The sequence below is a fragment of the Planococcus citri genome, chromosome 5, assembly GCF_950023065.1.
Source record: "Planococcus citri chromosome 5, ihPlaCitr1.1, whole genome shotgun sequence".
In the NCBI taxonomy this organism is placed as follows: Eukaryota; Metazoa; Arthropoda; class Insecta; order Hemiptera; family Pseudococcidae; genus Planococcus; species Planococcus citri.
In genome coordinates, this window is record NC_088681.1 from 19228016 (window position 1) to 19240115 (window position 12100).

The following is a 12100-nucleotide window of genomic DNA, read 5'->3' on the forward strand; positions in this document are numbered from 1 at the left end:
TATTAATTTTTATTGATTCAACTTTTTCAAAAGTTTAATTGAGCTCGCTTCAACGTTAAATTTATTTATTTTTATTCTGACGAGTTTCGTCTCATTTTTATTTAGATTACCTATTTTAATTGCATTTAAATTTTAATTCATTTTTCATTTCAATCAATAGATATTTATATTTATTTCAATTTGCACAATTCGTTTTCATCTTTATTTATCAGTATAAATTCATTTCTAGGTTTTTCAAGTTCAGTTTAATTTAAGCTTTGATTTGTTTTTATTCTAATTTAATACCTAATTTCAATTTATTTGAGTTTCTTTCATTCGAATTCAACTTGGATTTGCTCACTTAATTATTTGTTATTCAAATTTAATTTGATTTTCATTTCAATTTTAGTTTTTTATTTAATTTAAATTGTCATACTCGAGTAATTTTTCCATCTTGATAAATTTGTTGCTTGAATTTTCATTACATACATTTGTTTCAAGTATTTTATTTTAGTTTGCTTTTGTTTGAATTTTTATTAGTTTTTAAAATTTTGAAATGCTGTAGAACTTCAACCAACTACCTATCCCAAGCTTAGAAAGTGACTTTTCAACACCAATCGGTGAGTTTAGCGCATGCATTCGATGTCGAATTTTAAAATTATGTCAAAACTGGAGAAAGCTCAAACAATCACTCCAAAATTACATAAGAAGTGACTTCTGAACTTCAAAATACAATAGGTAAGTAAAAGTATCAATGTGTACTCTTGCATTGACGGCCGGCCCAGTCCCAGATGAAAGTACCTACTCACATTTGAAATTCTGCGGCAATCTACAAATATGTATCGTGGTATCTAACAGAATTTTTTTTGTTGAAAAAAATCACTACTTTTTCCACTACACCTTTTTTTCAACCAAATTTTCAAAAAGCTCTCCACTCGACCTCCCATCTCCCACACATAAAAAAAATTAACAAAGTCAGATTTTTTCACAGAAAATTTTTAAAAAATTGAAACCGGAAAAAGTTTTGTTTGCAAAGTATTATTTAATTTCAATCAAAAATATGAAAAAACACAATAAAAAACTTTTCATTTTTTCACTGTACCTTTTGGACTAAATTCATTACTTTTACACTACTTTCACCACCTGCGTTAGATGCCCTGTCCCTGTCATTGTCGTGAAAATCCAAGACCACTTATATGTAGTTATCGGGTTCAACTCAGCGGTTAAAAATCTCCAATGATTCACCAACACTTTTTTTAATTCGTTCGTGAATGATGAACTGAAAATTTAACACTTCGTTCACAAATAATTCACTCGGAAGTTAGAAATTGTTGAGCAGAATTAAGATCTGGATCCGTGGCAACACTGATTTTGGTTTTTCATAAACTGCCATATTGCCTTTTAGGCTTACTCCTGTTTAAGACGTCCGAGACGATGCAAATACTGCAGAGCAGTTAATTTATTTCCTTTGATTTTGTTTAATTATATTTATTTATTTCTTTTGTTAATTGCGTCGTTTAAATAAAGTGCGGATTGTTGTTCGAATTAATTATTTATTCCAACACTGGAAAAATAATTACAACGATTTGGAAAGATCAAGATGGCAGAAGAAGTAAATCGAAATGCTAACCTTAACGAAGATGAAGATGGTAAGTGATTAGTAATTAATAAATTTATTAATTGCATGTTTAGTAGATTTAGCGTAGGCGACGTCGCATGCAATAATACACTAGTTGGTGGTTTAATTGTAGTTCTTTATACTATGATTGCCATCTCTAGTGATGTAGTAATGTTGTGTAAATTGAGCACTTGCGAGTGCAAGAAATTGAAACGAATGTATATTTCCGCAAATGAAGGCGGTTTATTATGTAATTAGAATGTGAATGTGATTCCAATGAGCTGAAAATATCGGATAAATAAGGCTAATTGAGTGCCTGATAATTGACTCAATTTTAGTGAAGCAGATGACGTCATATTGATTGAGTAGGGTGATTTACACAGAAGTAATATACTGGATGGTGAATGTGTAAATTGAATTTGCACATGCTTTTATTTTGATTGTTTATTTTTTGCAATATGTTGCATGATTGTTTTGTTTTGCATGATAATTTGAATTAATTTGCAGTGAAGCATGAATTGTTGTGATTTAATATGCTTTTGTTGGGTTGTATGAGCAAATATGCATGATGATAATCGCGTTTGCATGAAAGGTCAGGACTTAGGGCTTAATGAATTTTTTTTGTGTTTGTTTTATACAGGTTCCAGAGCTCAACAGCTTCAGCTCCAGTTAGACTGCTTGGAAGTCGCTAGGGAGAGAGTTCAGAACGAGTTGAGAGCTTTGAATGGAAATGTAGTTAATGATGGTGAGGAGCAAAGGGTTTGGAAGCAGAGGAAAATTGACTTTCCTAGCATCAGCTTAACCAACAAAGTAGATTTCGAAGACTGGCTCTCCCATATTCGAGCGGCAGCGGAGGCGGCTGATGTTTTAGATTGTATTTTTGACGATGTTGTTGCGTCTTCGATTCCTTTTGTTAAGTTGGAAGATAAAGTACCCAGAGCAAGTCTGGCTAAGTCTATCATCACGGCTCGTCTCGATTTAGATCATTTAAAGCTGGTAGATGGCTTAACTACGTCTCGTGAGATAATGAAAGAGTTGACTGAATACAGGAGACCGAGTACGGATGCTGAGGCTATCAGTGCGTGGATTGACCTTTCTTTCTGGCAGGTAGATAAAGAGAAATCGGTTAGTGATAATATTAGTAAGTTTGAGAAAATTGTAAAACGTTACAATTCTTCGGGAGAGCAAATCTCTGAAAGAATGACGCGCGATATCTTTGTCATGGGGTTACCTCCCAAATCTCGATCGTCGATCTGGGATAGTTTCAGACGTAAGAAAAATGCTACTTATAAAGAGGCGAAAAAGTTGTATCGTGAGTTCGAGAAAGAACGTGAGAATGTTCTTAATAGGATAAAAGGTAACGCCGATTCGACTAGGAGTAAAGATGTAAAGAAGAAAGAGAATCGTAACGAAAGAAAGTTTAAACCATATTCATACAACGAAACCGATCGTCGAAATCGTCGTGACGAAGATAACTCTGATCGCGGTCGCAGTGAAAAGAATGATTACAGTCACAGTCGTAATGAAAAGTATGACAAGTATGACAAGTATGATAAGAATGTTCGCCAGCCGTTGAAGCCGTTCAATCAACTATGCTATCGATGTAAAAAGCCGGGTCACCGCGCTTTCGAATGTACGCTACGCCAATGTTTTGTATGTGGAGAAATTGGACACGAAGCCGGTAGCTGTCCTTATAATAACCCGAAGAAACCGCCGAGAACTGCTAATTCAGAAGATCATGGAAGGAAGTCCACTCCGAAGAATTCCAAATTTAAGCGAGGAAGAGCTCATATGGCTAAAGGAGGTGAGTCTGGTAACTATAATTTTAAATCATTTAAAACTCTTGAAATGTTACTCGATTCTGGTGCGACTGAGCACTTTCTGTGTAGTCCTGATCTGCTGCGCGATGTGAGGACGTTGAGAGTTCCGAAAGAAATTGAGTGTGAGAATGGAAGTAGTGTGTTGGTGACAAAATGTGGGGATTTGTATTTGACAACTGAGGAAGGGAAGAAAATTGTTCTAACAGAAGTGTACGCGCATGAAAGTTTTTCGGTGAATTTATTGTCTGTAAGAAAATTTGTTGAGAAGGGGTATATTGTTATTTTCAATGATGAAGAGGCAAACATCTTGCGAGCAATTGATAGACAGTCTGTTTTGAAAATTCCATTTGTGGATAATAATTGGACGTTAACGTTGAATATTAATAACAAAATGGAAAAGAGTACAGTATTTGTAGCGAAACGGAAACGTAAGTCTGATCACGATAAATCAACTCCTTGTCCAAAGAAAGTTAAAGTAAATAAGTCGCCGGTTGAAAGTATGTTATGGCATCGCCGACTTGGTCACACAAGTTCTGGTTATCTGAATAAACTCTCGGATTCAAAGAAAGAATTGGAGTCTGTGTTATTTTCTACCGAAGTTGAAGAATGTGATGTATGTATTTGTGCCAAGTTTGCTGCTCAACCGTGCAATAAAACTCGAGAACGTGCAACAAGACCACTGCAATTGACTCATTCTGATGTTTGTATGGGATTTCCGTCGTCGTTTGGAAATGGGCGAAGTATGTTTGTATCATTTATTGATGATTACAGTAGGTATGCCGCTGTGTTCACAATAGATAATAAAAGTGACGTACCAGAAATGTTTAAGTCATACATTGCTGAAATGAAGTGTATTTTTGGTAATGAGTACAAATTCGGTAAGTTACGCTGCGACAATGGTACAGAGTATATAAATAAAGCTTTGAAAGACATATGTAAAGCAGAAGGTATGGTCCCACCTGAACCAAGTCCACCCTATACCAGTCAACTGAATGGTACTGCTGAAAGGTTTAATCGTACGATGCAAGACAAAATACGTGCACTGTTGTTCGACTCCGGGTATCCTTCGTCATTTTGGGAGTATGCTGCAGCTGTTGCTGTGTATACTTATAACAGAGTACCTCACCGATCAATCAAATTTCAGTTACCGTATGAGAAGATGTTTAGTAAAGAAGTATCGTTAGAAAATTTGGTCAGATTCGGATGTTTAGTGTATACTGTGAATAAAGATCCCAAGAAGAAGAAGTTAGAATCGTGTCTTAGATCCAGTAACGTTGAAAGTAGAGCCTGTGAAACATGCTGAATGCTTTGAAGATAAAGTGTATGGAGATCAAGTAGCTAGAAAGACAAAACCCGAAGATAGCTGGAAAGTTATTAAAGAAAGTGAAGCAGGTGGAAGATGGTTGAAAGGTAGTACTGATAAGTCTGAAAATGAGGAAAGTGATAGTGAAAAGTCAGATGGAAACGAAGATGATTTTGATGAGTTTGAAATCGAAGAAACGGTTATTGATCTTGATACAGATATTGATGTTTTAAAAACTACTTCAGATAGCAAGGAAAGTTCAGATAATTTATTGTTGCATGGAGAAGCTATGACTATTGATTTTCACTCAACAATAGATGTGAAAGAAGCTCTGTCTGGTCCTGATGCTGGAAAGTGGAGAGCGGCTATGAAAGAAGAGTATGATTTTATTAAAGGAAGTGATGCCATCAAACTTGTAGATAGAAAACCAGGAATGAACGTCATAGGTAGTAAATGGGTATTCAAGTTAAAACCAGGAAAAGATGAACCAACTTATCGTGCAAGATTAGCGGCTATTGGATGTATGCAAAGAAAGAAGTATGAAAAGTTTCAGCTTTATGCTCCAGTGGCTCCTATTGCGGTTGTAAGACTGATTATTGCCATAGCTAGAAAGTATCATCTGAAAATACATCAAATGGACGTGAAACGTGCATTTTTAAACGGTGAATTGGATGAAACCATTTATATGGAGATTCCAGTAGGATTTGAGGAAGAATTACGGTGGAAAGCGACGAAAGTGATTCAGCTTTTGAAAGCATTGTATGGTTTAAGGATTAGTCCTCTGAAATGGAATGAAAAGTTCGATGAAATTATGAAATTATGTGAAATGGTCAGAGATATTGTAGAAAGTTGCATTTATTATTGGATTCGTAATGGACGTTTTGTTATATTACTCTTGTATGTAGATGATATTATTATAATCGGAACTGATGAGAATAAGATTGCCCAAATTAAGAAAATTCTGAGGAAAAATTTGAAGATTACAGAAATCAATGAGTTAGACAAGTTTTTAGGTATTCAATTTAGAGAAGAGAAGAACAACTCGGTAACCTTGCATCAGACTGAATCAGTCACAAATATCGTTACGAAGTTCAGTTTTGGTGTAGAAAAGGTTTCATCAATCCCTATTGTTCCCTGTGAATCCACAAGTAGGACTTTGATGAAGAAGGGAGGAATTGAGAAGAAAATCGCTGGATACAAGAAGTTTTCGTTTCGTGAAATTGTTGGTAGTTTGCTATATTTAGCAATGACTACGAGACCAGATATTGCTCTCGCTACGAATCATCTGAGTAGACACCAAGATAATCCGAGGAATGAAGATTGGAAGGGAGCAAGAGACTTGCTGAATTATTTGAAAGGAACTATAGAAATTGGTCTAGAATTCAAACCTGAAGGAGGAAGAATCGAGTGTTATGTGGATGCTAGTTATGCTTCTGATAAAGATGATCGGAAATCTACAACCGGTTATATTATCAAGTTCTGGGGAAGTACAGTATTTTGGAAGAGCAAGAAACAGAATTGTTTGAGTACGTCAGCGGCTGAGGCTGAGTATGTTGCATTAGCAGAATGTAGTAAGGAAGCTGTAGCGTTAAAAGAATTGTACGAAAGAATTACACCATTTAAGGAAGAGATTCCAGTTATATACGAAGATAACAAGGCAGTTATTACTTTAGCTCATTCTAGAAAGGCAGGAAAGTTGCGTCATATCGATGTGAGTTATCACTATGTGAAGTATGCTACAGCTGAAAGAAAAATCAAATTGAAGTGGATTAGTACGAAAAGACAAGCAGCAGATTTCTTGACTAAACCTCTTGATCAGGTTAATTTTGGAAGATGTAGGGATGTATGTTTGAAGTCAGTGGAATTCGATGATTCTGATGAATAAAATTGTTGAAAGAAGTGCATTTCAAGAACTTGTTGTATGTTAGGTCACTTACTTACAAGTTAGCATAACTTGTTAATCGTTGTAATTATTTTTCCAGATACAGATGCTACTAATTCCGATAGCGGTGATTCTCGCGATAGTCGCGAATATGTTGTATAATTTAGATTAAATTATGAAGATCCAGAGAAGGGAGTGTTGAGCAGAATTAAGATCTGGATCCGTGGCAACACTGATTTTGGTTTTTCATAAACTGCCATATTGCCTTTTAGGCTTACTCCTGTTTAAGACGTCCGAGACGATGCAAATACTGCAGAGCAGTTAATTTATTTCCTTTGATTTTGTTTAATTATATTTATTTATTTCTTTTGTTAATTGCGTCGTTTAAATAAAGTGCGGATTGTTGTTCGAATTAATTATTTATTCCAACAGAAATCAATCAATTTGTTCAATTAATTCACCAAAAATCATTCAATTCGTTCGCGAATGATTCACTAAAAATCGATTTCATTCGCGAATGATTCTCACCAACAATTATTCAACTCGTTCCCGAATCATGCACCAAAGATCATTCAATTCGTTCGCGAATGATTCACCAAAAATGAATCTATTCGTTCGTGAATGATTCAATGAAAATTTAACATTTCGTTCGCGAATGATTCACTTGAAAATCGATCAATTAGTTCAATTGAGTCACCAAAAATCGCAAATGATTCACTAAAAGGAAAAATGCACCTAAAATAGACCATATTTGACTGACGTCACAACATGGCGGATTTGGTCCTTATCAGTACCTTTTTCTTCAATTTTGGGGCAAATATCACGTAAAAGTGGCACTTTTTAAAGAATTCTCCATATAAAATTTAAAAAAAACTAACCAGAAATGAATTCTCGGTCGAAAATACTTCAGTTTTTCGGTATTTTAATTTAAAATTTATCTACTCGCGAGAAAAAAAGCGAAAAGTAATACTTTTTTCAGGATATTTGGCCCAAAATTTACTGATAAGAAGCGACAACGGCTCTAAATTTACCGATTGTTTACGTTTTCAAGATATGGACAATATCGTTCGAATATGGACTATTATGCAATTCGTTCGCGAATGATTCACCAACAATGAATAAATTTGTTCGTGAATGATTCACTGAAAATTGATCATTTCGTTCGCGAATGATTCACTTGAAAATCAATCAATTAGTTCAATTGAGTCATCAAAAATTATTCAATTCGTTCGCGAATGATTCACTACACTAAAAAGAAAAATACACCTAAAATTATGCAATTCGTTCGCGAATGATTCACCAACAATGAATCAAACCGTTCGTGAATGATTCACTGAAAATTGATTATTTCGTTCGCGAATGATTCACTTAAAAATCAATAAGCAGGCGTTTTTTAGTCATTTCTTTTTTGGGGACACACAAATTCTCGAATGTTGAAGGTCCATAAATTTTTGTACCCCCTTCTTTACTTACCCCAAACATCCAAAAAAAATTGAATTTCGCGTTTAAAAAGTCCTTTTTTTTGTTCCAAAATTGCCTAACAAAAATCCTGATTTTTTGCCAAATTTGCTTACAAGGGACTATTTTTTTTTAGTCAAAAAGTGTGAATTTTTGGTGAAATCATCAAAAAGTGTCCATTTTTGGTAAAGTTGTCAGAAGGGGTTAATTATAGCCAAAACTGAGACCACTAGAATCAAAAGTCTACTTCTCCACTTTTTTTTGAAAATGAGTTAAGCATGGTTTGGTATACTACAACATGTGCCTCATCCGATGAAAATGTCAAAATTTGAACTTTGTGCAAGGAAGTATGGTAAAACAGCGTGTAAAGTTAGGGGTTAGAATCAAAAGTGTACTTTTTTAATGGAGAAGTCAAGTTTTAAAACGAACCTGGTGCAAATTGAATAAAGGACTAGTGTTATGCCTTGAAATTGAATAAATTCATCAAGTGAGGGACCCTTCCCCTAAAAAACACCTTTCATTTTTATTAATAAAAATTAATTTTTTTTACTTTAAAAAAAAAGGAAAATTATTTCAATTTCCAAATGAATAGTCTAAAAATGCAATATTATTTTAATCTCTCAAACTTTCCAAGCTTTCTTCAACTTTTAACACCATATTACTAGAAAAATTTTTGATGAAGTGCCCTAAAACGGTGTAAAAAGTGTACAGTAGTACAGTTCGAGACAAAACTTGACTTCTCCAAACTTGAAACTGCTCAGGAACTCTTATGGCAACGCGTAGGGTAAAACAAACATGTGGGTCCCTATTGTCATGTTGGTACAAAAATATTAGATGTATTACTTACCTCAGTATTTCATGTTACGATAAATGCTAGGGAGATTTTTTGCGTTTTTCTCAAAATATTCGAAAATGGAGAAGTAGACATTCGATTCTGTTCAAAAAATCCAGTTTTTGCAAAAATTTTCAAAAAATTCCTGTTTCATATTGAAATAATCAGAGTGTTGATTTTTGGCAAGTTGACGAAAAAAAGTGATGTTTTTTCGTCGAAGTCTCAGGAAGTAGTTTTTTGATAAAACAGTCAAATGGTCGTAATTTTTGCCAAAATTGTTAAAAAAATTTGTGTATTTTCTGTCCAATGAAACGTCCAAAAAGCACACCTATAATTTACTCAGAATTCCCAATAATTTACTCAGAATTACCAGTAATTTACTCAGGATTATCTGCAGTAATTTACTCAAAATTACCAGTAATTTACCAAAGATTACCAGTAATTTACCAAAAATTACAAGTAATTTACCAAAAGTTACCAGTAATTTAGCGAAAGTTACCAATAATGTACTAAAATTACCAAAAATTACCAGTAGGTAAGTTACTAAAAAATTACCAGTAAGTATTTCATCATAAAATGGAAAATTCGTTTTGAAAATTTTGACATTAGTACTCATAATTTTATACAAATTCAACCCCCTCCCCCCGGCAGTATAATCTCGTGACATTGCTGTTCTATTCTACAATGTCAGTGTACTTGTACTTACGTTAGCTGTACATTAGGTACAAATAAATTTCGAATAAGCCCAGAAAAATAATTGATCGAAATATTTCCAAATTTGAAAATTACTCGTTAGTTTAGTTAAGAAACTCAACACTCTGCCAGAGGCAGACTCGTACCGAATGTTTGACTCACTCGGTGGATAGCAACAATGGGGGCACGTATAAGACGACGGAGTTGCGACGTAAATAAAAAGCTATAGCCGAGGTTTTCACCAAAGTAACAGGATTTTTAAATGGAGCTATTTTTCTTGCCACTGTTTCACTGATAACAATGCAATACAACTATACGAAACACATATAAGTATTATATTGGTTGCTGTACGTATACGTACTCGTACTCGTATAAGAAAAAAGGGGGCAGCAGAGTTGGCGGATTTTACAACACCGAATTATACCGCCACGTCGTCGCAGATAAGGGGGTCGCGTAAATACGAAAAAAAAGCGATAAATGTCTCGCTTGCCGCCATTTTGTACTCAATCAAGCTGACAAAGTTAACCTACACGCGAAATCTGGTAACTTTGCATTTACTGCTTCGCTGAACTTTAATCTTATTTACATTGTAAACAAGGTAGGTTTATTTGAGTCGACGACTACGACGACGACGACGAAGATACGATGGAAAGAAAGACATCGCAGGCGGCAGCTCGCGCGCGAGAGAGTAAACGAGAAAAAATTGAGCAAGAGGAGTGACGAAGTGGAGGAGGAAAATGTGCAAGAAGAGGCGTCTGCTTATGCTCACGCTCGTATTAAAAATATAAATTGGTAACCATTGCGTCGAGAAGAGCTCTTAATAAATTACGTACATTTAGTTTGAGATACACATATTCAACTTTTAAAGCTCATCACTTTGCGAATATGTTATTAAATTGCGGTATAACAAGTTCTAATAAGATGTTTACTGCCGTAACAGTCCGCGCGCCAAATAGGCTTTAAGCGTATATTTCGAGCTTACCAAGTTGAAACTTTTAGTACAAGGCAGCAATTTCGCACGCCTAAGCTTTCGTTATGACGAGTCGCTTTTAAATTATTTCGTCGTTTATTTTAATGATGCTTGCAGAAATTTTTTACTCGAGGAGCTCGTCTTCGTCTCTCCGCATCTCTTCGCTTTCTACGTATTTCGATACGCAAATTCATTTAAAGTATACAGGGCCATTGTAGCTATATATTTTTGTAGTATGTGTTGTTATTTTTGCGAAACTGGTAAAAGTGTGTTTAATGTATGGACATTTTAGATCTGGAGTCTGCACCTGTGATAATGACCTCTAAGTACTTTTCGATACTTTATTCTATGTAAAATCTAGCCTTGAAATTCAAAATTATTGAGAGCTGAAAAGCCAAAATCTTTTTGTACTGGTTCAGATTTTTTCTACAGCAATTATTTTTGAAATAAATGAAAAATTTGTCGTTCGCGAACGCAGTGAAAGCGAAAATTGACGAACTTTATTGACATATCTAGATAAGTTTTTTACGGCAGGGGTCATTCCAAAATTTGTGTAACGCTGGTTTTTTGAAACGCTGACTTTGGAAAACGAAAAAAATCGGTTGATTTTATGACATTATGTCAAAATTGTGAAAACTTGGAAGAAAATCGATGGACTTTTTGGAAAGTTTGGGAAAAAAATTCATCGATTTTCTGACATAAGGTAAGTCGGATTTTTAAAAAAAATCATGTTAAATTTTAGACATATGTGTAATGTCAAATTTTTGAAAACTTGGAAAAAATTCTCAACTCAAGAACTTTTTACAAATGTCAAGGCAAATTTTATTTGAGACTTTACAAACTTTGCCAGATTTTACTGGACTTAGAAAAAATCAAGAAATTCAATTTTCGACTTTTAAATATAAAATTTGACTTTTGAGGAAAAAATAACGTTGCTCTGCGTGATTGAAAACTTAAAAAAAATTGCGATTAATCTTTGGCATAAAGCAAAAAACATATCCATGATTTAAAATTTTCCTTGCAGAGGAGACTCTACCCAACCCCCCTTTTACGCTTTATTTTCGCCCCTCTTCCGAGGTGATCTCGATTGGTGAAGATTTCGAACTATACAAAAAGATTTTGAAAATATGCTCCCAAGTCGATTGAAAGAGTTAGAAAAATGGTAAAATTGAATTATATGAGCTGAATTATATTTTCATCCTGATCTCAGCTTATTTTCAAAAACTGAAGAATAAACCAAAAATAAGCTGCAGGTTGCCAGAATAGTTCGAAACCATCACCAATCGATTTCGCAGCTCAAAAATAGAACATATCTTAAACCAAATTTCAGCCTTTTATGCCAATTTTATCAAATTTCGATTTTTTTTCAAAAAAGAAATACTTAAACTAAATTTAATTGGTAAAAAATTTGCAAAAAATCGAAAAATAAATTTCATTGCCTGAAAAAACGCTGACATTTTGTTAGATTAGAACTTCGAAAAAATTGCAATGAATTCTTGGCATGAAGCAAAAACCATATCCATTCACGATTCAGAAATTTTTTTG

At 34.3% G+C, this 12100-nt stretch overlaps 1 protein-coding gene across 1 annotated transcript; it reads left to right on the forward strand.

The window, feature by feature from the left end:
• Window positions 1–429: 429 nt before the first annotated feature.
• Window positions 430–7014, forward strand: LOC135847450 (uncharacterized). The gene is made up of 3 exons (XM_065366979.1): window positions 430–1628; window positions 2238–3401; window positions 6703–7014. The coding sequence occupies exons 1-3, from the start codon at window positions 1580–1582 to the stop codon at window positions 6762–6764; spliced, it is 1275 nt and encodes a 424-aa protein (XP_065223051.1). The 5' UTR covers window positions 430–1579; the 3' UTR covers window positions 6765–7014.
• The last annotated feature ends 5086 nt before the right edge of the window (window positions 7015–12100 follow it).